This window comes from Pelophylax lessonae, assembly GCF_965119305.1.
Source record: "Pelophylax lessonae genome assembly, chromosome: 5".
In the NCBI taxonomy this organism is placed as follows: domain Eukaryota; kingdom Metazoa; phylum Chordata; class Amphibia; order Anura; family Ranidae; genus Pelophylax; species Pelophylax lessonae.
The window spans coordinates 116,308,920-116,333,919 of NC_138772.1; the positions used below are offsets into that span (position 1 = coordinate 116,308,920).

At 40.6% G+C, this 25,000-nt stretch overlaps 1 protein-coding gene across 1 annotated transcript in view; it reads right to left on the reverse strand.

The window, feature by feature from the left end:
- Positions 1-25,000, reverse strand: part of LOC309556717 (sodium channel protein type 5 subunit alpha-like) — a 600,678-nt gene that overhangs the window by 417,995 nt on the left and 157,683 nt on the right. The window contains 2 exon segments of the mRNA XM_082259196.1: positions 1,422-1,540; positions 5,873-6,200. Coding sequence (XP_082115322.1) covers positions 1,422-1,540; positions 5,873-6,148 — 395 coding nt within the window. The 5' untranslated portion in view covers positions 6,149-6,200.

Genomic DNA, 25,000 nt, shown 5'->3' on the forward strand with positions numbered 1-25,000 from the left:
ACAGCAATGAGAGCTCATCGCTGGATCGCCAGGATAAGGTAAGAGAAGCTCCGCTGCGCTGTCTGCACGCTCTGCCCATTGACCCCGAGCGTGACTCGGGGATACCGCTAATAGCAGAAAATTCCTACCCCGAGTCACGCTCGGGTTTACCGCTAAGGCGGTTAAGTACCAGTCTGTATTCACGAGAGCATCCTGCAAGGAATGATGGCCGGGAACCCTAGTGCCCCCTGTTATTTTTGCTGCAAACTGGCACCAGGTCACAGACCCTGGGATTTCCCACCAGTGGTAGCAGGAATGGAGGGACTACATTGCAGAGACAGTGAGCAAGTCAGGAGACTACAGAGTAATCAGATTCAAGCAGGGGTTGAGGCAGATAGCTAGTAGAGAGTTGTCAAATACAAGCAGGGGTCTTGGCAGAGGGCAAGTGGAGGATAGTCGGACAGTCCTATTAGCAACAAGTAGGCAGTAAACACAACAGTAGACAAGTGAGTGTTGCGGTTTAAGCAACAGTTGAAGCAGGCAGCCAACTAAGGGTTATCAGGCAGTCTATGTCAACAACAAATAGGAAGTAGACAGTTCATAAGGTGAGATAGTAAGGCAATCCCGGTCAGTACAATCAGGAAATAACAGACGTCGGTCTCAGGTAGGTGTTCTCAGATAACTGGTAGGAAGACACAGCACCAGCTTGTTCAAAGGATGGCGCCTAAATACCCTTCAGCATCATTAACTTGTGCTGGCACACATTGGAAAACCAGGAACAAACGGTATAGCTTGCTATTGTAGCACTCTCTCTTTCATTAGCTGAAATCCAAGCTAAACAAATTTTGTCCAACTACAAGCGATGTGTGTATTCTTACTTGAATCTTGGTGTGGCTGATGTATTTATTTTACTCCATTTAATTTAGCATGAAATAAAATGGCACAGTGCCGACTGCTGAACCTGGAAAATCTGTACCTGCCTGTTAGGTGTGCTTACAAGGGGAGCAGACATTTTTTATGCACGCTAAAATAATTCTTGACTCAGAATAGCATCATTATAAACACACAGGGCTGTGCTGTGTGATAGAGCTGTGTAAATTTCAGGAATCAAGCAGAACAGCTACCATATACATTTAACTTATCTATATAGTTAGCTTTTGCCTGGAGTTTAGTTTTAATTGTAATACCTCAAAATACATACTCACTAAAAATAAAATGTACATTTATATGTTAACTGGGGAAAAAATCTGGAAACTCCTTTTTAAAATAAAATGGTGGGTTGCAAAGAGACTCCCATATTGTTTTTATCTCATTTATGCCTATTTTTATTGTCAGGTTTGCACATACTGCACAGAACAGATGGATGGCATTTTCAGATCGCATGTGGTACATGATGCTGAGTCAGCACTTCAAAGAGAATGTTGTCTAACATGAAAGGATATGAATGTACCAAAATTTTGATTGCAGCTCTTCTTACAGGATGGAAAGGGCTAATTATATACAAAGCAGGTGTGGCACTAAATCTGAAGATTGTCTTCCCTTTGTTTAGTACTATAAAGGTCTAGAAAGAAAAGTAGAAAAAAAAAAGTGGTGCATTAAAATACGTTTGAGGATACACTGTATAACACAATTCTGGCTAGATAAAACCGACTGAAAATTTTTAATGATGAAGTTTACTCTGCTAACATTTTGTCTACCTTGGTCCCTTCTTTCCCCCTTATGGTAATCAACTGTTTAAATAAACCCGGTTTTCATTGCATGCCTTATTTTAATCCTAGTGATATCATTACTGGGTCTCAGTGTATCTCTAGGCAATGCAGGCATAGGAATAATGGTTGCAGGGGGGAGGGGAGGTGCTGTACATAGCTTCCTGAATGCATCACAGCACCCTGTCTTTGCACTCCTCTCAGGAGCCCTCAGCCCTCATGCAAGCAGTGGGCTGGCTCTTGGGAGGTGTTCTGCAATTACCAAAACTCCTTAAAGTGCAGCTCCACCCCAAAAGGAAAGATCCCCTTGTTTACCCCCCCCCCTTTCCACTGCCACACTTGGCATCTTTCTGGGGGAAGGAGAAGCGGGTACCTTGTTTTGACAGGTACTCACTCCCACTTCAGCCTGACTTTGCTGTGGCAAACTCAGCTTAAAGTTTGGCCCCCCTCCTGCTTTCCCGGGCCATTTACAAAGTGCAGCACACTTCTCTGACATGGCAACGGCAGCACCTTGAATGAAGACAACGCTGGATTTGTGGACAGGTAAGTGTCTTAATATTAAAAATCAGCAGCTACAGTATCTGTAGCTGCTGACTTGTAATTCTTTTCTGAAGGAGCCTGGAGGTCTGCCTTAATTGGGGGAAAGACAGTCCAGACGTGTGGGCAATCCTGGGCAGCCTGCGTTTGCACACAGATTGTTTTAAGTAATGCACATATATGATGCAGAGCCTCTATGATTACAAAAACCTAAATCTAAACTGAAATATGAAAGGGCAGGCAAGGGACAGGAAAGCTAAGGAGTAAAGAACTAGATGATGCTGGAAGCCCTCCAGCCAGGGAATAAGGTTCTGATTTGCTACAGCTTCTGACACATACTGTGAGAAGCTCACAGTGTGCAGGTAAATCAAGCAGCAATTTCAGTACAGAACCAAAGCCTTTATAACTGGGCAAGGTTGAATTTAAAGAGGAAGTAAACCCTCCTCGGGAAGTTGTACCTATAGGTAAGCCTATATTAAGGCTTACCTATAGGTACTGTAAATATCTCCTAAACATGTACCGTTTAGGAGATATTTACCTTTAATGCAGCCAGTGACGTCACTGGCGCATGCGCTCTGAAGGAACGGCTGATCGTGCCGTTCCTTCAGAGCCCCGTGCCGTGACCGTCGGCTCCCGCGCGCGTGCGCGGGAGTGACGTCACCGCGGCTCCGGCCAATCAGATGGCCGGATGCCGCGATCCCGGAAGACGGGCGACTGAACATGTCGCTCGTCATACAGGTGAGTGAGCGGCACGGCGGGGGCTCGTTCTAAGGTAAGTATTTCATAATGAGCTAGTATGCGATGCATACTAGCTCATTATGTGTTTCTCTTGCAGGATGTAAAAAAAAAAAAAAAATTTTAAACGGGTTTACAACCTCTTTAAGACTGAAGTTCAACTGATATCAAACATCATCCTGCAATCAAACATCTAAAACAGATTAGAAAAAGGATCCATCATTTGTTGCTAAGAACAGCATACAGTTTGGGTGTAAAGAACCCATTTAGAAATACATTTTCATAATCCTGACTATGGATCGGTTCACATTGGTGCGATGGAACTCATTGCGTATGAGTTTCGCACCGCACTGCAAATCACATGCGATGTCTGTGCGAAGTGAATTCACCCATACAGATTGTATGGCTGAATTTGCATCAGATTCGGACCAGACTCGTGCAGGACCCTTTTTTTTGGTCTGCACCAGAATCAGATCGCATGGGTTTTCACACCTATGTGATCCGATTCCAGTCCGAATTGACGGCGATATACGAACCAATCTGGGGTTGTCATTAACTTTGTATTGACACTCCCAGCAGTTCACATATGGCAGTGTGAACTGCCTGCGAGTTGGGTGCAATGCGGGAACCTGCAGTGGATTCGCAGGGTTCCCGCATCGCACCAATGTGAACCAAGCCTACACGTAACTGCAGTTACTGTAACAAATGTCTGATTGACTGATACATATTAGATGTTTGACACTCTGTTGTTCAATAAAGAATGGTATCTTTGACAGTTATACTTATGGCTGGTTAAACATTTTAGACAGCAGTTGAACATTAAAGGCCAAATTATAACCCCATTAGGATAGAAAATCTTTTAAAGGGTGCAGACATCAATAATCTTTTAAGGTTGGTTCTACTGAACTAGCGTGTTTATGTCAGTGCATAGGATGGGGGGGGGGGGGGGAGTAACAAAGGCAGACACTGAAGGCACATATGTCAGGAGAGAGTAATAACATATAAAATGAATCTTCTACACAATTCCCCTACAAAAGAAATAATCCTTACAGAACTCATCCATAGTGTCTACCTGCAATCATAGACGTGAGAGTGTCAAACCAATTCAGCCAGTGAATTTAGTGTCTGAAATGACCTACGTGTCTTAAAGAATTTAAAGTTAACCTGTGCCCAGATCATGCACACTGAGGTATTTACAAATTCTGAACATGCAGTAAAAATATTTAAAAACAAACTCTAATTTTCTTCTATACCTATAGGAATTATGGAGAATCTAATTTTTAAAATTTACAACACAGGTAGTAAAATCTGGAGTGGAACATTTTCCAGGGGAGTTAGAGCTGCAGTCGCCAGGCATTCAGGAGGCAAGCTGTTTTTTTTTTTTTTTTTTTTTTTTTTTTTATCCCCAATTACAACAAAACCAAGAAAAAAAAACTGATATTAAAGTGAAACTGGTCAGAAACTTTTGCTGGAGTCTAGATGCATACAGGGGTTGCAGGCAGATATGACTAACCATAAAATCTATACTTATCAGTAGTGTCAGACTGACTGGGACCAGATAAGTGTCTACATGTACATTCACAAAACAAAATACTATATTAGGGCAAGGTCACATCGCTGACATTGATTTTAATGTGAATAAAACCTCTGTGATAGTGGGCATTTCATTTTAGCACAGGAAATAGATCTTGCAATTTTCAGGTAACAATGTCCCAGCTCTTAAAGATGCCTATGTAACTTTTCTCCTAAAGAAACATTGGGGAGGGGATTTACTAAAATTGGTGCATTTACAATCTGGTGCATAGTTGGCAACCAATTTTTAACTTCAGCTTGTTCAATCAAGCTTTGACACTAGGCCTACGTTTACATTGGTCCGGTTTGCCATGCGATTTGACATGTCAAATCACATGTCAAATTGGAGCCAATTTCTGGCAACTGCGCCGTCCAAGACGGTACAACGCCAACTTTACGTCACTGTACCAATTTCCAAAAGTAGTTTCTGAACAACTTTTGGTGACTTCGGGGGACAATTTCCATAGACATCTGTGCAGGAACCTGCAGAGATGTCTGTGAAATCGCCGCCAAAGTCGGACTGAAATGGTAGCTTGAAATCATGCGAGTTCAGCTGAACTCGCACGATTTCAAAAACAACCTGGGCTATAACCTGGAAGCTCTTTGTTTTCTATGGAGAGCTGCACCAGAGTTTGTACTCTCCAGTTTTAGTAAATAAAGCCCACTGTTTTTTATTCTCTTTAACGCAAATGTCCCCACTCCACTGCAAGTTATAACCACCAATGATGAGGCAGTACCCTTTTTGCTTCGTCATGCAGAAGCAGTCTGCAGTGCTAGTGCTGGGCTTTCTTTTTAGAAAGTACAGCACATACACCACAATCCATGACATGGGGGAACTCTTTATTAAATGTTTGTAACATAAGGATTTAATGCAGCTAATGAAAAAAAAAATGATATGAAATGCTAATTTATAAACTTGTGAAGAATGAAACATATGTATGAACATAGTTTCCCTTTGTTGTAGATCTAAGGTAGTTTTGGTGCCTTTTCAGGAGAAAAAAAAATAAGTTATGCCATATTCTGACTAGATATGTTGGCTGTTATCAACATCCTCATAAATGACCTTAGATCACAGTTTGTTGTAACACTCACAAGTACCTAGGTTGCGGTATACTATAGGTTTATAGCCACACAAATAGTAAACACCTCAAGTCTTCAATATTGCAAAATTAGATGTTTGGCCAGGACATACATAAACTGCATCCTCTGTGTACGGGCATCATCAATACTATAAAGATAAGCTGTTCAAAATATCAAAATTAAATAAACTATCTTCTACTTTCTCAAGTGTGACCACTGCCCCCCCCCTTGAAGAAAAAAGCTGAATTCCCATCTGGTGTCACCTTCTTGTTCTTGTAGTAAGGGTCGATATCCTCCAGGGGCTGTCCAATGAGATGTCGAGGAAAGTCCCCATAGATACGAGGCAGCGATTTGCCGGCCTCCAAGTCGGGATGTGGCTTGGGTTTCCCCTCACTGTTTTCATTGTTCTCTCCTTCTCGGTATTCCTGCTTGGCACTTCTAGCCTGTTCCTCAGCGATACGCTTCTCAATAGCAGCCAAGGATTCTGGGGTGAAACGGTGGAAAATGTCAGGACTTGGTGGCAACAACAGGACTGCCATATTTTCATCCTGCTCCTTCTGTCCTAATTCTTACTTATAGCATTGGAAACACCTGAAAAAAAAGGAGAAAAAGATGCGTTAGAAGTAACGAGTCATTTAACCTTGTATGATTTTACGTAGAATATTCAATGACTTATGAGTCTAAAGGAGGAACATATTACTGAAATGTTATAAGAATCTGATCAGCTGTTTTAAATATTACTGTAACTGCGTCACATTTAATTACCTGCCATTTTCTTTACTGAAACATCATGACCACATCTATATGATTGATATCAATTCTAGAGTGCCACACAATAAATAAATAATGAAAAGAAATGGTTGTGCGGTCTTTCTAAGTATGACTTTTCCAGCAGGTCATCCTTCCCGCAGCCCTTTTGTCTTGCTCAGGGATGCAGCTGCCTCTAATTCTAAAGCATGGACTGTGTTCCATGTGGTCTTGATACATGTGCCTCTTTCATTGGTCCTTTTTATAAATTTTTTTGGGGCCACTAGTTATCTTATATGTTCTCTAAGGGAAAAAATAAAAAGACACTTATTATATCAAATGCACCGAACATAAAAAGTGGCCTGGTGGGTGATGACTCAGATTCCTTGATAAGATTGGTTAGTGTTGTTCTGATGCTAGGATTACACTTGTATCTTTCTTCCATATTTCCTTCCCTCTTACCTTTACCTAACCTGCTTCCCCCAATGCCCTCCCCTACCTCTACCTTCCCTCTCACCTTCTTCTCCTTTGTTGAAGTCTGTTCAAGTTATTTTATTGTTTGACTTCACCTATGGCCATGGTCGATTGGTTTATGGGCACCTAAATGTGCCTATTTATTTAGCATGTACTTAGTCATGAGTTTGACTTCAACATTTGTTTTACTTTTTTTCTGCTTTTCTCTGTATTTAGAAATTTTTTTTAAAAAAGTTGCATGGTGGGGTTCATACTTGAAATCCTGCACCCAAATCCTTTTTTGCATTTGATCATTCTGGGAATCTCGTATGCTTGGTCTCCCCCTGAGCTCTGTGGTTCCTCCTGTTAACCCCATGATTACAGGAGAAGGTAGTGACACAGGGGCCAGAAGAAGTAACCACATTGGCATCAGGACACCAGGCATCCAACATAACCAAAAGTGTATAAGATGCAGAAGATTCTTCGATAAAAGTAAAATATGAAGACTGACAGTGCAGTAAGCAGAATATGTGAGTGTTACCTGTGTTCTTGTACAAGAAAATCTTTGTCCAATTTGTATTCCTGTTTGTATTCTTATTGGGGAGGGTTTCTCTGATTTCCTATCACTGTGACACCCGGCACCAGGACAGGAAGTCAGGTGCAATTTCTTTAAAAGGGACCTGACAGAGGTTCTAACCTTCCTTCCAAAAAAAGGGTTTCTATTGATGCCTGTGTCACTATAAGAAAGATTTCCTCACAGTTTATCATGTGCCGCCGGTTCTGCAGTAGGAGCTTCATTACTGTGAAACAGAAAACAATGAGAAACAAAAGAAGTTCTGACCTTTTCCTCATTACATCCAAAACCAAAAAAAAGAGAATGTTGGATTAGAACTCAACTTGAAGTCATCTATCCTATTCACACCACCTTTTCTTTATACCATCTACAAGACTACGGAGGCGTATTGAACAGGATTTAGAACAAACTGTGCACAGAACGCCTCCTAGTACATCTTCACTAACATCCTGGGAAAAACTAGATGTGTGAAACACTTCATAAAACCACTTATATATTTAATGAGAAGACAATGAAATAGAACTGCACAAAGGTGTTGGGACATATTAATCATAAGGAACTTCAAGCTAGCTCTCTATTCACTGATATTAAACCCAACGTAATAAAGCAGGTGTCCAAAGTTTACACATCAGCCTTGGCAACATGCTGGCAGAGCATGCTGGAGATTATTGAAGAACATCAGCTCAAGTGCCACCTTGGTTGGTAACAACCACATTAAATAAATCAACATTCGTGTCTGACAGACTTTAGCCAATAATCTGCTAAATGGCACATAGTATAATATATTCAAAAGTGGTTACATTTGCTTTTGTTTTAAGAGAAATAATCACTAATCCATTCACAAAGACAGTATCTGCCTTCTAGCATGGAAGTAAATAAGAAGATTATGTTACATAATACCTTCTAATGCACACCATAGCATATCAGTAACTTCTTTTTTAATGTTGAAGAACGTGACATGCATTTAAAGAATGTCGAAGAGGAAGAAGGTTAAGCCGCGCAAATTAATAACAAACACCGTACTCAACAGAAAGTATAATTAAAATATAAATGATGAGAAACTTAGGCATAAGTGTGCTTTCTGGTTTATTATATACAATTGCCTTCCCTCTTTTGTGTTAATTACTTTAATAAGATCATACTGTTTACTCTTTCATTAGACAGTAAACAATGTGGCTTCCTGAATAATAGTTTTTAAAATCTGTCATGAGATAATGAAGTTGGTTTCCACTGCTGACCTCCTTCTAAAACATCTTGGATGTGTACTAAGGAGCACCTGGTACAAAAATTCATCTCACTTGAAAGACTTTTTGGAATATTTAATAGCTAAATGCATCAAATATAGCCAACACATTTTTGGGAGAAAAAAGTCCCCCCCTTCTTTAGGATTTGATCATTTGATGTTAATATAATCACAACAGAATGCACTAGAGCAGGGATTCCCAAACTATGACCCTCCAGCTGTTGTGGAACTACACACCCCACGAGGCATTGTAAAACTCTGACATTCACATACATGACTAGGCATGATGGGAATTGTAGTTCCTGAACAACTGGAGGGCCGTTGTTTGGGAATCCCTGCACTAGAGGACCTTTGTTGAGGCTTGATGAAGTCTAACACCCTGAAGAAGGGGGAGGCTTTTTCCCTTTAAACTTGTTGGCTCTATTTGACCATTAAAGTGATTGTAAATGACCACCTTGAAAACCTAAATTTAAGGCAAAACCCAAAAATGTTTAGGAAATTAAAGGCAAAACATTTGTGTATAGATATACAAAAATTATGAATTATTTTTTTCCCTTTTTTATAAGTGATCACATTCTCTCTGTCAGTTCTGTTCTCAGCTGCATAAGAGTTGGGGAAGGAGAAGTAGCAGGACACTGAGCTTCCAAGTGAATGGCCATGCAGAGGAGGTGTGTCAGGACAAGTTTGATCATTGGAGGAGAGCAGGCTGAGTTTCCAGCATAGCTAGGGAACTGACCACGATTTGTTCTCCTGTTTAGTGTGGCCCCTTTCACACACGGTAGTCCATCGGCGGACTCCGTTTTTCTCAGCGGGAGATCGATCCATCGATTCCCCGCTGAGCAGGCGGATGGTAGCTCTGTCTCCACTCTGTGTGCGGAGACAGAGCTGTCAGGTCTCCATTCTTCTCTATGGGGGAATTGAATAAGAATGGACCGTCTGTCCATTCTCATCCGCTCCAATGAGTTTCCATCCGTCTGGATTTGACGGATCGGATGTCAGCGGACATGTCTCAGCTGACATCCGATGCCCCATGAGATGCATGGGGCAACCGTTCAGATCCGCCTGAAAAACGGACAGGCGGATCTGAACGGTCCGCTTGTGTGAAAGGGGCCTTAGGCTTTAGTCACGCGGCCATTTAAAAAAAATGCACATACAAGTGTTTTTTAGTCACGGATCTGAACACAGCTGCATTATTTTCAATTAAGCCATTCACACAGGTGCGTAAACATGTCCTGCATTCAGATCTGTAACACAGAATCCAAAAATATGTGTCTAACAACATGCACTTTACACATTTTGGCATATAAATGCATTTATATGCATTTGTAAGAGCATACATTAAGTCTAAACAAAGGGGAAAATTCAATTTTCATTACGTACACATATGCATCTTTATGTGTTTAAATGCAACTATGTGCAAGTATTAAACTTATCATTACGCAGAAACGTTTCTCCTAAAAAACACATGTGTAATAACATCTGTGAATGAAGCCTTAATGTTCCAAAAAGTCCTTCAAGTAAGTTGAACTTTTGTAACAGGTACTCTTCAGTACACACCAGAGAGGTAGCAGCTTAGAACCAGAACTGGGTTCACCTATACTAAACTTCAACCACGGAGCTGCTTCTTTGAAGGAAAAATGACGTTACCAACTTTCAATTCTATCAGTCCAGTGTTCCAGGTGACTAACTTGCAACAAGTATGTAGCAAGTTAACAAAACCTACAGAATTGTACAGGGGACCAGTATGACAGCTAAGCAACTAGAATTTCTGTAAAGGCATTAAAAAAACACCAAAAGCCCCTAGGAGCAGCAAATAAAACGTACAGTGTGCATGAGGCCTAAAAGGCATTGCAATTTATAAAAACATTGCTACCTGACTTTATTAGGGATATGCAATAAAAATTAGTGTGAAAACAATGCTGTGTCAGTGTAGGTTCCCACTGATTGCGGACTTTTGAATTGTGTGACTTCAGGAGCAATTTTGCTGGCATCTGTGTGACTTCATGCACAGATGTCTATGCAAGTCGCACCTGAAATCGGCAAAAGTGGTGCAGGAACTACTTTTTCAAATCGGTGTGGCACCACAAAGTCGGCGTCGCACCGATTTAAACAGTTCCATTGCTGACAATGTTGACCTGTTAAATCACATGACAAGTTGCACCAGTGTGAACGGGGGCTGAAGGTACTTTCTGGCTTAGAACCACTGACAGATAAATGCCAGAGAGATCATTCTTGGCTCAGTTCTAAGACAGTGCCACAGGAAAGGAATAACAGTTGAAAGAAAGGTAAGCATAAAAAAGTTAAGGAGGAGAACAGAGTTGACATGAGGGACAAGGAACAGCCTTAACCAGTTTTTTAGGTTATGCTAAAAGCCTCAAAACATATTAAACTAGGTGCCCAGGGTTGCAAGTGGTCTTTCAAGATCCAATCCTAATTACATTATCATGTATCAAGTTTTGGACTACATAAATGAGATCCCATGATGTGACGTCACCAAAATGACCACTACTAATATCAAATTACTATGTGTAACTATACATTAGTACTGTACAAAATTCAAAAAATCTACATCTCTAATGTGCAAACCAAAACTTCTTATTTCTACAAAGTAAATAAGGCCCATAAACATGAGAAGCAGCTTCCAATGCTCCTTTACATAATAGTACCCACAATTTTTTTTTTTATAATAAAAATGCTGTATAGTATACTTTTCACCATACGTTGTTAATAAAAAAAGAAGATACTGCAAGCAACAATAAATTCTCAAGTTACTTCTATTAATCCAAATGTATTTTAAAATTATAGAAACAGATTGGTTGATTAAAAATTATATATTTTTTATTCAAATAAATTGTTGCAATCCATTCAATCAACAAGAACAAGAACGAGCTAGGCAGCAACAAGAAAGAGCTAGGCAGCAACAGGAAAATATGTTTGTACGAAGAACATTGCTATTTAATGCTCACAGACCTAAATAAATCTAAAATCCATAGCAACGTCTTCACTATCTTTTTAGCAGATTCAAACTGATTAATTTGGCCTTAGCAGTGATGTTAATACTCACTGAACTTTTCATTCTTTTGCTTCCTGTTTGAGGACTCTATAAATAAAAAAGAACAAGATGTCTTTATTCAGACTTACAGTATGGGTAACTACTTGGGAACTATTACTTCCTGTACTTTGCCAACTGAACAGGAGTAAAGTGGACCATCATGCAGATAACATTCTATGAGTTAGGACAAGACATTGCTGAAACGTTAAAAACAGCAAAGCTGAAGGTAGACCAAGGTCAGCTATACCTAATAGGTCAGTTATAATCAGCCAATGTAATATACATATATACTGTGGGTCTACATCAGATTCTGATAGATGATGTCCTTGAGAGATCTAAGTCTTATTTATTTCTAAAAGATTTTTGGAAATTCCAAATTAAAAAATTAGAGAAGCAAGCACCTTTTTTCATAGAAATTATTATTAGTATGCTTCCTAAACAGCCAAGATAAAACTGCCCTGAGAAATACATGGACCTTTTATTTTATGCTGTCCTGATTTGTTTTTTCTTTTAATTATAAAATTGGAACTAATTCTATAACTAAAGTAGGAAGACTATTTCACCTCCGAACAGGGAGTACAAAGTGGCTCCAGTAGATGAAAAGTACAGTAAGTAGAAACTATGTGTGAGTTTTCCAATAATTTCAGCAGATTTTAATTTCTAAAGTCCTTGCAACACACTGTATGTAACTAAAGATGGTTGGATTGTTTTTTCCACCTATAGTTGATTTATATTTAATAAAAAACTACTCAAAAGAGCACACAGGGATGATAGGAAATAAGCACACTGCTACCACCAATACTCACAAAAATATTGAATAGCATTTATTATCCACAAATAATGAATGGATATATAGCAAAAAATGTTTGCTTGGGTATCTACATGATTGCTATTAAACCAACACCCCATATACAACACCAAATGCTAAGTTAGCTATTAATTGTGAAGAAATAAATGTAATTTAGTATTTTTGTAGTTATTAGTGGTAGCAGGGTGCAGTCATTTCCCATTGTCTTTATAGTATTATTTTTGAATATACCTTTTAAGTAGAGAACACGCATTAAATTAAAGTAAGTTTACACCAAGTTATGGTGATGAAGCATTAAAGAACTTGCTCCTGTTCTTCATAATTTTTCCTAAAAATGAATTTCTACTTTCAAATTTAGATTCTTTGTTTTCTATTATTAAGAAATTTTGAGAATAAATTTGACTACTACATTACGTCTAAAATAATGGCTATGAAATCCTTGTAAATAGCTAGCATGTGCTTCAACTCAATGTTGAATGCTTAGGGGTCTATTTCTATTTTTATGCAAAAAAAAAAAGTCATACATTATTCACTCAAAAAAAAAAACATTTCTAACTGTATTCAACTGGAAAACGTGTGAGTCCTGGGTGGGAGTTGTGTGAATCTTCTGTGGAAAAATAAAAATTGACTCATAAATGTTGTGTGAGCTTAGCCTTGATACACATAAGTGGCCTTTCATCTCTGAAAGAATTTATGATTCTATTCAGCCACTTTTGTAGTTCATACACCTCCACTGAACAGCACAGGCAGGTAGGTGAAACCACTTTTTTTGTTGGAGTACCTCCCTGCTTGCAACCTGCTAATTGGACAATGACAGAGGAGCAAGGTACCAATAATGGGTGGTGAGAGGAAATCTTTACAATGTGAAGGAAATTTTCCCCTTAGACAGTTGTCACCTAAACTGGTGTTCACAATAGAAACTTTCCACTGTAATTCTGTTTCACTGACAACTGGAAAACTCTATCTTTTCCATTTGTTTCTGCCTTGGTGACAGTGCTCTCCAGCACAGCTTCCCCTAGAAGGGATACAGACAGCAATAACAACCTGAGGTGTTAACTCATCCCCACAGACAGAAAAAAAAAAACTGTTTTGCTTATACTTTACTTTAAACATGAAATGCGAAAAACAAATTAGCTGGGGAAAATTGTATTTAAATTTAAAGAACATAAAGGGGTTTACTTACTAAAACTGAAGGGTGCAAAAACTGGTGCAGCTGTGCATGATAGCCAATCAGCTTCTAACTTCAACTTGTTCAATTAAGCTTTGACAAAAAAACTGAAAGCTGATTGGTTTCTATGCAGAGATGCACCAGATTTTGCAAGCGCTAGTATTAGTAAATCGATCCCAAAGAAATCCAAATCGATTTTGTTAATAAACACCAGCTGGTTAAAAAGGGGACACTGAGAATATGTAACTGCAAATCATTTTACATATGTTTCAGTTTTATTTTTGTATTTTATTGGCTAGCACTTAAAGAATTAAAAAGAGTATAAACTGGGTAATAAATGAAAGGAACTTCATTTCATGGAAGTAACTCTTTATTACACAGCCATTCATTAGTTAAAAATTGTTCCCACGTCTGTCAGTGTCATACATTCAAAGAAGACTCCTGGTATATATGATATAATTTTGGTCTAGACCAGACACCAGAAAGCAACTGAGGAAATGTAAAAAAAAAAAAAAAAATTAAAACAAGAAAATACAATATACTTCCTGTCTATTTACTAATTCTAGCAGCATAAGAATTAAAAATACCTAATGTTGATGGAGAGAATTTAGGCATATAGGAAAATGCATAGAATACATCCAGTACATATGTGGGAGCTGCTTTACCTGTCAAAGGATTTGTGTTTCTTTCTCTCCAATCCTGAGATTTACACACCTCCCTGACAAGATAGCATTCGTATTTTGTGCCAATACTTTTTTTAAATATTTATCAATGCAAAAAGTATACAGAATTACAGGCATAAGTTGGAATTCTGAGCATAAGAAGTCCATTGCTACATAAAACATGTAAAGGCTCAACAAAATAACTGCAAGATAAATCCTATAAATATTATCCATCAAAAAGCATTTAAATGCTCAGCATACCCACAATGATTTACAGAAAACTACTGAAACTTGTGGTCGTAACACATCTTCAAGAAAATATACTTGCTGAACACAATTTGGGGGAAGAGCAGGAAGAAGGGGGGTCTGTCCCTCTCCAGTCTCCACTCTTTGGCAAGAGGACCACCGCCAGCCACCAGAAAATGGATGAAGCCTCCAAGAGGTCCTTATATTAAAAGAATAAAGGAACTCATGCCAAAAAAACATATAGTGCCCATAATTTTTCACGAGCCCTTTTCAGTTGATATCAGACCTCACATTTTGTAAATTGGTAATTTTAGATAGCCACATCGCAACTCCAATCAGGGTATTAGCTATGGCTTCCAAAGGTCTGGGATACAGCTATGCGATGCATTGAATTTACGTGGCAATACTAAACATTGATAAGATAAACTAAGGAAGTTGTGATGGTGTAACAGAAAGAATGGTCTAATGGGAGCTCATGGTCTGTAAATTTCTGTGCAATGCATTGTTCTCCAGACCAAAATGTGCAAAACGTATCAGAAGGCCAAAAAGCATGCAATATGTCTCCAACGGCATCACCACATCGCCAACATAGTTCTGAACTCTATGGGATCGTTTTATGTAGACCGTGTGGTGTGTAATACCATCTCATCAGAATTTTAAAATCAAATTCCTGGTATTTACAACAGATAGAGATTGTATATGTGAAAAGGAGTATTCTGTCAGTTTGGTCAGGCAAAAGAGTAATTGTTCAGACTGTGTGAGATTACACGAAAGGGCTGACGCTGGGAAGAGAGAGGTCAGAAAGTGTGAAAGTTAGGCCTTACTTCAGACATTTAGAGTAGACAGAAAGAGATTTGTCGCTAGTTGCTTCATGGTGGGCCAGTTGTTATAAAATGATGAGCTCTAAAAGTCGCATTTGTATTAGGGTTCCAAAGCATCCAGAGTCATCCATGTCTGGCACAAAAGAACGATTACCAGAATTAGTAGAAAGGGAGATGGAGCAGGGCAGATCGATTTATCTGGAAAGACTTTTCTGCAGATACTCCAGGTAACACCAATGGTAGAATGAGGTTTGAGGGATAGCAGTACATCAACTGAACACCACTGAAGGGCAGGTAATGTAATATCTGTCGTAACCTGCTCGATAGTCACTCATTGTTTGAGTGGACTATGTCTACACCAGTCAAGGACTCTAGTCAATTGACAGGCGGTCTGGTAGTTAGCAATGTCAGGAAGCTTTTTTGGGATAGAGTAAAGGTCATAACCCCTGGCAGTTTTTTTTTTTTGCCCTACATATTGCCATTGGGTGGATTGCTTTTTACTTTCTGTCCCATAATATAAGCAGGAAAGAGAGGAATCCTGTAAAAGTAAAGGGAATCCCAGGTTGCCACCAGGGTCACCAGAACTAGTATCCCTACAGGAAGATTTCCCTTCTGTTCCTGTTCTAGTGAAAACCCCAAAATTTGATATGTATTAATTAATATTTTTTTTGGAGCACAGAAACACAAAAAAAGGCACTGATGATTTTTGTCTACAGTTTAATCCGTAACCACAATATAAATGTGAAAAGTAAAGCAATTTCTCTAGTATGCCAGGATACTCTTCAACACTTTGATTTATCTCCCCTCGCAGCAGAATCACTTTAAAATCTACCTCTGATGTTGAGTTCAAGGTTTGGTAAAATACAAATTACTCATATAGATTAATTCATAACATAATACATCTATATGTAGAACTTCTATCACCAGTGGATGCTATTTGACGGTGTGGCTGACTATGTCATATTGATGAGCTTTACCAATCATTTAAGAGTCTACTGTAGTGTCCTTTAACAGTATCACTAACAATATGTCACCTATGTGTGGGAAATTATATTATTATCAGAATCAAAATCTCAATCACAGTAAGTTCAGATAAGGATCTAAACCAATTACATAAATGTTTCTGGACATTTTTTAATACATTTTTTGGTTTTAAGAATTAGAATGGTATGTGACATATAAGGCAGTAACACTGTTACATATGGGTAGTACATTTCATCTTAAACAACGTCATCTGGCAATTATTACTAATCATGTAACATATTCCGAATGAATAACTTATGATCACTTTACAGATAACCTCAAAATGTGCAAAAGTTTCCCTGGAGTGCCCCGGAACATTTCTGGACATTTTAAATATGGCTTATATGCACAGATACACTCTCCAAGCAGAAAAAAATACCCTTGTAGGTGTTTTTTAAGTCTATGCCTAGAGGAATAAAGTTCATAACTTACCTCACTTAGGAAAGCTCACTGTATCTGTATGCCTGCAAAGCCTGTAAAGACGCTTCAGTCAGCAGTCACATTACTACAATGAAGGAGCAATAGCCCTGCATTGTATGTATAGATGCCAAGGACCCGCCCACAACCTGGAATGTCGGGGAGAAGAGAAGAGGCCTGGCAGCGAGTGTGAGGAATAAGGTAAGGTTCTTATTTGTTTAAATAAAAACAAATAAGCTCATGCTAATGCCACAAATGGCAATGTTTTGCAATGCTAGAGAACTCATGTACAATAATATTCTTTTACTATTGCAGTCATTTAACTACAAGGCAAATTATCCGGATCCTTTAACTCATGTAATATGAAACTCAATATTTAATGTGTATAAGCCCAAAAAAGAAATTCCCTTATTTACTCCTTTTCAGTATGTTAACTATATTATTGACAACATTTTGTTAGTAATGTTTGGTAAATGCAAAAAAATACTTGCTGATCTTGCCAAAAATCCTGTGAGCTCTTTAAATAGCAGGGGAATAATCACAAAGTGAAGAGAGGTCATGGGAGGAAGTGAAGGAGAATGATCAAAGAGCAAGGAGACAAAGCTTGGATGTAAGAGAAGAATAATGACCAGAAAGGAAAAAGTGCATGGTTGGTATCGGAGAACAGTCAAAGAAGGGAGGAGGGAGAGGATGGATGGAAGAGAAGAATGAACAGAAAGGAGAGAGAACATGGTAGTAAGTGGAGAAAAATGGTGAGAGAAGGAAGGAAAGAGAGTATGGATAAAAGAGATGAAAATGAACAGAAAGGAGAGAGACTATGGTTAGAAGTCGAGAAGAGTGGTCAGAGATGGGAGGAGAGAGCATGGATGGAAGGGAAGAAAAATGGTCAGAGAGTCAGCATGGACAGAAGACAAGAAAAATAAACAGAAAGGAGAGAGATTATGGTTAGAAGTCGAAAAGAGTGGTCAGAGATGGGAGGAGAGAGCATGGATGGAATAGCAGAAGAATGGTTAGAGAAACAGCATGGACGGAAGACAACAAGAATCAACGGAAAGAAGAGAGAGCATGGTTGGAAGTGGAGAAGAATTTTTAGAGAAGGGAGGAAAGAGAGCATGGATGGAAGAGAAGAAGAATGAACAGAAAGGAGAGAGAGCATGATTGCATGTGGAAAAGAATGATCAGAGAAGGAAGGGGGGAGAGTATGGATGCAAGGACAGACGTTTAAACAGAAAGGCAAGAGTGAATGGTTCTAAATCGAGAAAAATGGACGAAGAAGAGAGATAAGAAAGTATGGCTGGAGAAGGAGAAGAGTGATCCAAAAGGAGAGAACGCATGGTTAGAAGTCGAGAAGAGGGGTCAGAGATGAGAGGAGGAGAGATGGCATGGATAGAAGAGAAGAAGAATGAACAGAAAGGAGAGAGCATGGTTGGAAGTGAAGAAAAGTCATCAGAGACGGGAGAGAAGTATGGAAGAGAAAAAGAATGGTCAGAGAGACTACATGGACGGACAACAAGAAGAATCAACAGAAAGGAGAGAAACCATGGTTGGAAGTGGAGAGGAATGGTCAGAGAAGTTAAGAGAGAGAGCATGGATGGAAGAGAAGAAGAATGAACAGAAAATAGAGATATTATGATTGGAAGCGATGGAAGCGAGAGAGCATGTATGAAAGCATGGGCACCCACCCCCCCGATTTCTCAGTGCCCCTGTGTCTGTTACGAGTTTTCAGAGCGCCGACTGCCACTCACGTGACCCGCCAGCTCTCTCCTCTCCCTGTCTGACAGCTGCCTGCAGTGGACAGGACCGAGGATTCCCCACTGACATCAGTTGGGAGGGGAGAAGGAGAGGAGGAGAGAGGCGGTGGGTTACGTGAGCGGCGATCAGCGCTCTGAAAACTGGTAAAGAGCACCTTATTTTTTCCCTTTAAAAATAAATAATTGCAAGTCGCAGCTTGCGGGGTGACTGACACCAGCAGCCACGTGGACCACTGTCCTCAACCTCAGGCCCCGTGCTATCATACCAGGAGAGGGGGAACCAGGAGAGGGAGGAGATATGTGGCCCCGTGCACAGAGGCATGGCACGTGACGTCACAGGACATGCTGTGCCACCTGCACGGGCCCAAAACACAGAGTGTCAGCTTTGCTTTTGCATTAGATTTCTCAATCCTTTGAATGCCTGCGCTTTATGTGATAATGGCTAAGCCCCTCCCCTTCATGACATTATTGAAAAGGGGCGGAATATGGCTGACCTTAAAATGATGCCCCCCTACTGGAAAAAGTTCTGCAGATGCCCATGTATGGAAGAAGAAAAAAATGAACAGGAAGAAGAAAGAGCATGGTTAAAAATAGTGGAGAATGGTCAGAGGGAAAAGGGTAATGAATAAATTACATCTAGGATATGATTTGATGCTACAAAAAAAAAACAGATACTCTCTACTATCATACAGTTTTAATGCATTAGTCTCATAGAGGGCTGAACACCTGGATGTTTTCATCTAATGTCTTTAAGCAGTGTGATTCTATATTCAGTCTGCTAGTTGTCTGTCACTGAGTTCATTGTAAATCATTGATTCATTCAAAGAAGAGGAAGTATTTGCCAGGCCTTGGGCTAAGGTGCATTTTTATGGATGAACAGCATTTATGTAAGCAAATAACTAAATCCGTATGCAAAAACCTAAAACTTTCACAGACATCGTAACCAAGCCACCCTGTTTTATAATGTTTTCTGAAAGAGCTCTAGTCAAATGTGAAAAACCTTATGTAATGCATATTTTTGTTAAATATATTTTAAACCCGTGCTACATATAATTATTGTGGTGGTTCATCCAAAAACACAATTATTCCCTGCATATGGCTGAAATTTCAAATCAGTCTTGGATTGCCTGCACTAAGCATTTAGGGCTCAAATGAGTCCATTCAAAAAGCATTTCAATTAATTTCTATACAAATATTGATAACTTTGAAAACTAGAAAACTGGAGAATTGGAAACTATTTAAACTGTAGGCAACATATCACTGTAGTCAAATATGGAAAGCTTTAAAACCAAAAACAAGATTGCCAAGTGCATGGCAGGAATTACCTTCATATACTCCAAAATACCTTTAGCAATTTCATAAGGTATCTTACATTTTATATATTTTGGAGGGAATATAATAGTTTTTAGGGACTCACAGTTGCTGTTAATTTAGGTTTATAGAAGCAAAAAACAGAAAATAGTATTTGACTGGTTGCCACCTATAATCACAAATATGAAAGAAGGAGTACAGTACTTGTATGTATAAAAGTTTCAAAGATTATTGAAACAACATGTTCAAATCTCATAAAAGATAATCAGAAAAGCATGCAAGTGCTGATAATCTCCCATGACTGGGTACACAAACATACAAAGAGACCTACCTGAATGGCCCACTATCAATGTGTCTAGTGGTATAAGTGAGGATAAAGATCAATCCTACATATGCAGGGCCAGACGTAGAAATCAGTGTATCATCACCAATAAAAATTGATACATGTTTTGCCAAAGGCTTCTTCGGGGAATCCTATTGTTATTATATATCAAACAGGACTGGGATCAATAGAGCTTCCAATCTACAATACCTGGACAATTTTTATCTCTATCAACCTATCTGGAGTGTGGGTTTGCCGTCGTCCCTAAGAAGTTTTTGTGTGTGGGTTGGTACCTCGAGCCAAGTTGGATGGGACTTTTTAGGCAGGTAATTATAGTAAAGGTAATACAAAAGTATATAAAAAAGACAAATATTTAATGTCTTGTATCAAACAGTGTACATAATAAGTACATGGTTTATAGTGATGGGTTATAGACCCAAGTGAGAAGGTGTGAACAGTTAGGAAGTTTAGTGACAAGTGTTTCATATGGTGACTATTTAGGATAGATCTCTGTCTTTCCACGCAGCTTAGCTTGGAAATTCTGATCAGAGAGTTTCTCCTGCGTTTTCCCCTTAAAAACGCAGGAGAAACTCTCTGATCAGAATTTCCAAGCAAAGCTGTGTGGAAAGACAGAGATCTCTTTTTGGAAAAAAAAAAAAGAGATCTATCCTAAATAGTCACCATATGAAACACTTGTCACTAAACTTCCTAACTGTTCACCAGTGGCGTAGCGTTAGTTGTCAGCACCCGGGGCAAGGCAAGTAATTTGCGCCCCCTAACCCGCGGGATTTTAGCACTTGAGTCTCTTCCACTAGATTAGTTAAAGAAACCCTTACCCCCTAAGCACATGTATTCTTTAGAGCAGGGTCCCCCATAGAACCTCCTTTAGAGAAGGGTCTCCATAGATCACCTTTTAGAGCAGGGTCCCCATAGATCCCCCTTTAGAGAATGATCCCCATATAATCTATGGGGACATTTCTCTAAAGTGGGGAATCTATGGGGACCCTGCTCTAAAGGGGGATCTATGGGGACCCTGGCCTGCTCTAAAGGGGATCTATGGGGACCCTGGCCTGCTCTAAAGGGGATCTATGTGGATCCTGCTCTAAAGATCCCCTTTAGAGCAGGGTCCCCATAGATCCCCCTTTAGAGCAGGCCAGGGCAGGTCCCCCATAGATCCTCCTTTACAGCAGGTCAGGGTGAGGTCCCCCATATAGATCCCCCCTTACAGCAGGCCAGGGTGAGGTGAGGTCCTCCATATAGATCCATATAGATCCCCCTTACAGCAGGCCAGGGTGAGGTGAGGTCCCGTCCCCTATATAGATCCCCCCCCTTATAGTAGGCCAGGGTGAGGGGGATCTATATGCGGGACCCTGGACCTCACCTCACCCTGGCCTGCTGTAAGGGGGAGATCTATATGGGGGACCTCACCCTGGCCTGCTGTAAGGGGGGAGATCTATATAGGGGACCTTACCTCACCCTGGCCTGCTGTAAGGGGGATCTATATGGGGACCTGGTCCCCCATATAGATCCCCCCTTACAGCAGGCCAGGGTGAGGTCCCCCATATAGATCCCATGTCCCCCATATAGATCCCCCTTACAGCAGGCCAGGGTGAGGTCCCCCATATAGATCCCCCTTACAGCAGGCCAGGGTGAGGTCCCCCATATAGATCCCCCTTACAGCAGGCCAGGGTGAGGTCCCCCATATAGATCCTCCCTTACAGCAGGCCAGGGTGAGGTGAGGTCCGGACCCTGGCCTGCTGTAAGGGGGGGATCTATATGGGGGACCCCAGACCTAACCTCACCCTGGCCTGTTGTAAGGGGGGATCTATATGGGGGACCTCACCTCACCCTGGCCTACTGTAAGGGGTTATCTATATGGGGGATCAGGTCCCCCATATGGACCCCCCCCTTTAGCAGGCCAGGGTGCGGTCCCCCATATAGATCCCCCCTTAAAGCAGGCCAGGGTGAAGTGAGGTCTGGGGTCCCCCATATAGATCCCCCCTTACAGCAGGCCAGGGTGAGGTCCCCCATATAGATCCCCCTTACAGCAGGGCAGGGTGAAGTGAGGTGAGGTAAGCCCCCGTCCCCCATTTAGATCTCCCCCCTTACAGCAGGCCAGGTTCCCCTTAAAATAGATCCCCTTTACATAGTCTTCTCAGTCAGACAGTGACTAGTACAGCCAGTACACTACTCCTACCTTTTTTTCACCTGTCCCGACCGACCCCAGGCTAGGTTTTCCTCCTGCTGCAGCATCACTGTCACCAGGCTCTCACCTGTCTTCTTTGCTGAAATTGCTGACTCCTGTCCTGTTGTGACTCCTGTCCTGTCGTCCTCCTCCTCCTCCTCGCGCCGGCTTCTTCTGCTGCTGGCCTGGTGTGGTTCTTCTCTCCCCGTCTCCCGCGCTGCGCTGGGCGGCCGCTGCGGGTTAGTCCCTCCCCCAGACAGTCCATCTCCGTACCGCACGCCTGGCCTGTCTCCCCCCACCACCACTCCACAGTGGGCAACACTGACTGGATCGGATTCGGGAGCCGAGCGGCCAAGCCGAGCTGCCAAGCCGAAGCAGTGAGAGTGAGCCAGGGGCAGAGTCGAGAGCAGACTCAGCAGGCGGCGGCGGCCAGCCTATGACAGAGTGATTGACTCAGTGACATCTGACATGACACTGCGGACAGTGTGGAGCGGATGCGCCCCCCCCCCAGATGTTGCGCCCGGTGCGGCCGCCCCCCCCCCTGCACCCCCCACGATACGCCACTGCTGTTCACACCTTCTCACTTGGATCTATAACCCGTCACTATTAACCATGTACTTATTATGTACACTGTTTGATACAAGACATTAAATATTTGTCTTTTTTATATACTTTTGTATTACCTTTACTATAATTACCTGCCTAAAAAGTCCCATTCAACTTGGTTCGAGGTACCAACCCACACACAAAAAAATCTACAATACCTGGAACAAGGGGGCTATGTGCATCCAGCTCACAAGCAAGGAGCGGGGGAGAACATGCATCAAAAAAAAAAAATAGCTAATGAGGAGTTTCACTAAGGCTGAACCTAAACTTCAAAAACTATGGGGAGCAATAGGCTCCCTGTTCATAGCTTGGATAGGGCTGTGCAATCCTAAATAGGTAAAACATCCCATGTACCATTCTCTTCTCCTGTGTAAGACATTTAAGAGGTTACTCCTGTGCTGGTCCTAGCTGTACCCTCCATTGATCCCTAGTGAATGAGATGTCCCTCAATTTAGGTTTATACATAGCACTGGACAAATTCAACATTTTTTTTTTAATTTTGTAAATTCAGCAAGTAAATTTACCCACTGGACTCTTGTTTAATTCTATGAAAGTAGTTTCTTCATGACCTCAAAATTAAAGATCATTTTACAACTTACTCAAAGACAGTGGATGGTCTTGGGCAATTGATCTTTATTTCTGTCCATCCAGTTTTGAGATTTAAACATCCTCAAAATTGACAATGTAAGGTGGGAAACACCACCTACCATTAAGGAATACAGTGGAGTCCTCTCTCTACCTCCAGCCTGGACAGAAAAGCAGTAGCAGGCTGATTAAGTTATTCATATTTACAAATTTACAGAAAACGCAATTACTATTTACGAGCAAATATAAAAAAAATACATTTACTATTTATGAGTGGTAAATATTGAACAAGCGTGCAGTAATTTAGGCTGTAATATTCATTGTAATGAGCCACACATTGCCTGTGTCAAACTTCTGACGGCTTGTCAACAAGTAAATAGGAAAAGCATATTTTGTTTTTAACCGGACATGTCATAACCAAAATCTGTCAAGACCTGTTTATTTATAGTAGTTATAGAGAGCAGAGACGGCCACTGATGACAAAGGTAAGACTTCCAGGGAGGCAATTAACAGGAATTTTCAGAATGGCCGGAAGACAACTATCACTGCCATGTCAGAGATCCCAGGAAGAACAATCTGCTGTATTTTTGGATGTTTATTTTATTATTATGGCCACGGGATTCCTGCCAACAGTGGGAAATTGTTTCACGGCTAAATACTACACTTCACCAATAGACTGGAGGTTCACAAATATAAACGCTATAGATAAGGATCCACTGAGTGGAAAGAAAACATCAAAAAACAGTATTTAGCTCCCATAAAAATATACATATTCCCATTTATTTTGTTCCAACATGCACACTTTTGCTGGTGTTAAAGTTAAATTTTTAACTTTAAAGTAAACCTGTGTCCAGCCTACAGATCCTAAAGCGGGACTTCGCCCAAAAGGGGAAGTTCCACTTGTTTGCATCCCGCTCCCACTTCTGGTCAGATGCGCCGTAGCGATTTCAGGTGGAAGTTCGCCCCCCCCCCCTTCCACGGCAGTCTTCTGGGACACATCACAGGTCCCAGAAGACTACAGGACCATTCACAAGGTGTAGAGCGACTATCACTGGCAGTTTCCAGTACTAAAGGCACTGGCACCTGAACCCAAAGCCGATTAAATAATCAGCTCGGGTGAGGACATCGCTGGATCCCTGAACAGGTGAGTGTTTTTTTTTATTAAAGTCACCATTACAGTATTTGTAGCTGCTAACTTAGATTTTTTTTGGGGGGGAAGCCCAGAGTCTCTCTTTTAATATGTTCCTAAAGCAGTATTATTCCCAAAAGCAAAGATTAATTATATTGCAACTCAGCAATCCTTAGATGTGATGACTGCATTTGTTTTCTTTAAGATTCTTTTCTATTTTTATCAAGTGATCCAGCAATTAAGTTTGTTTTTCAAAAGAGCACGCTATCCTGTAGATGTATCGCAGTT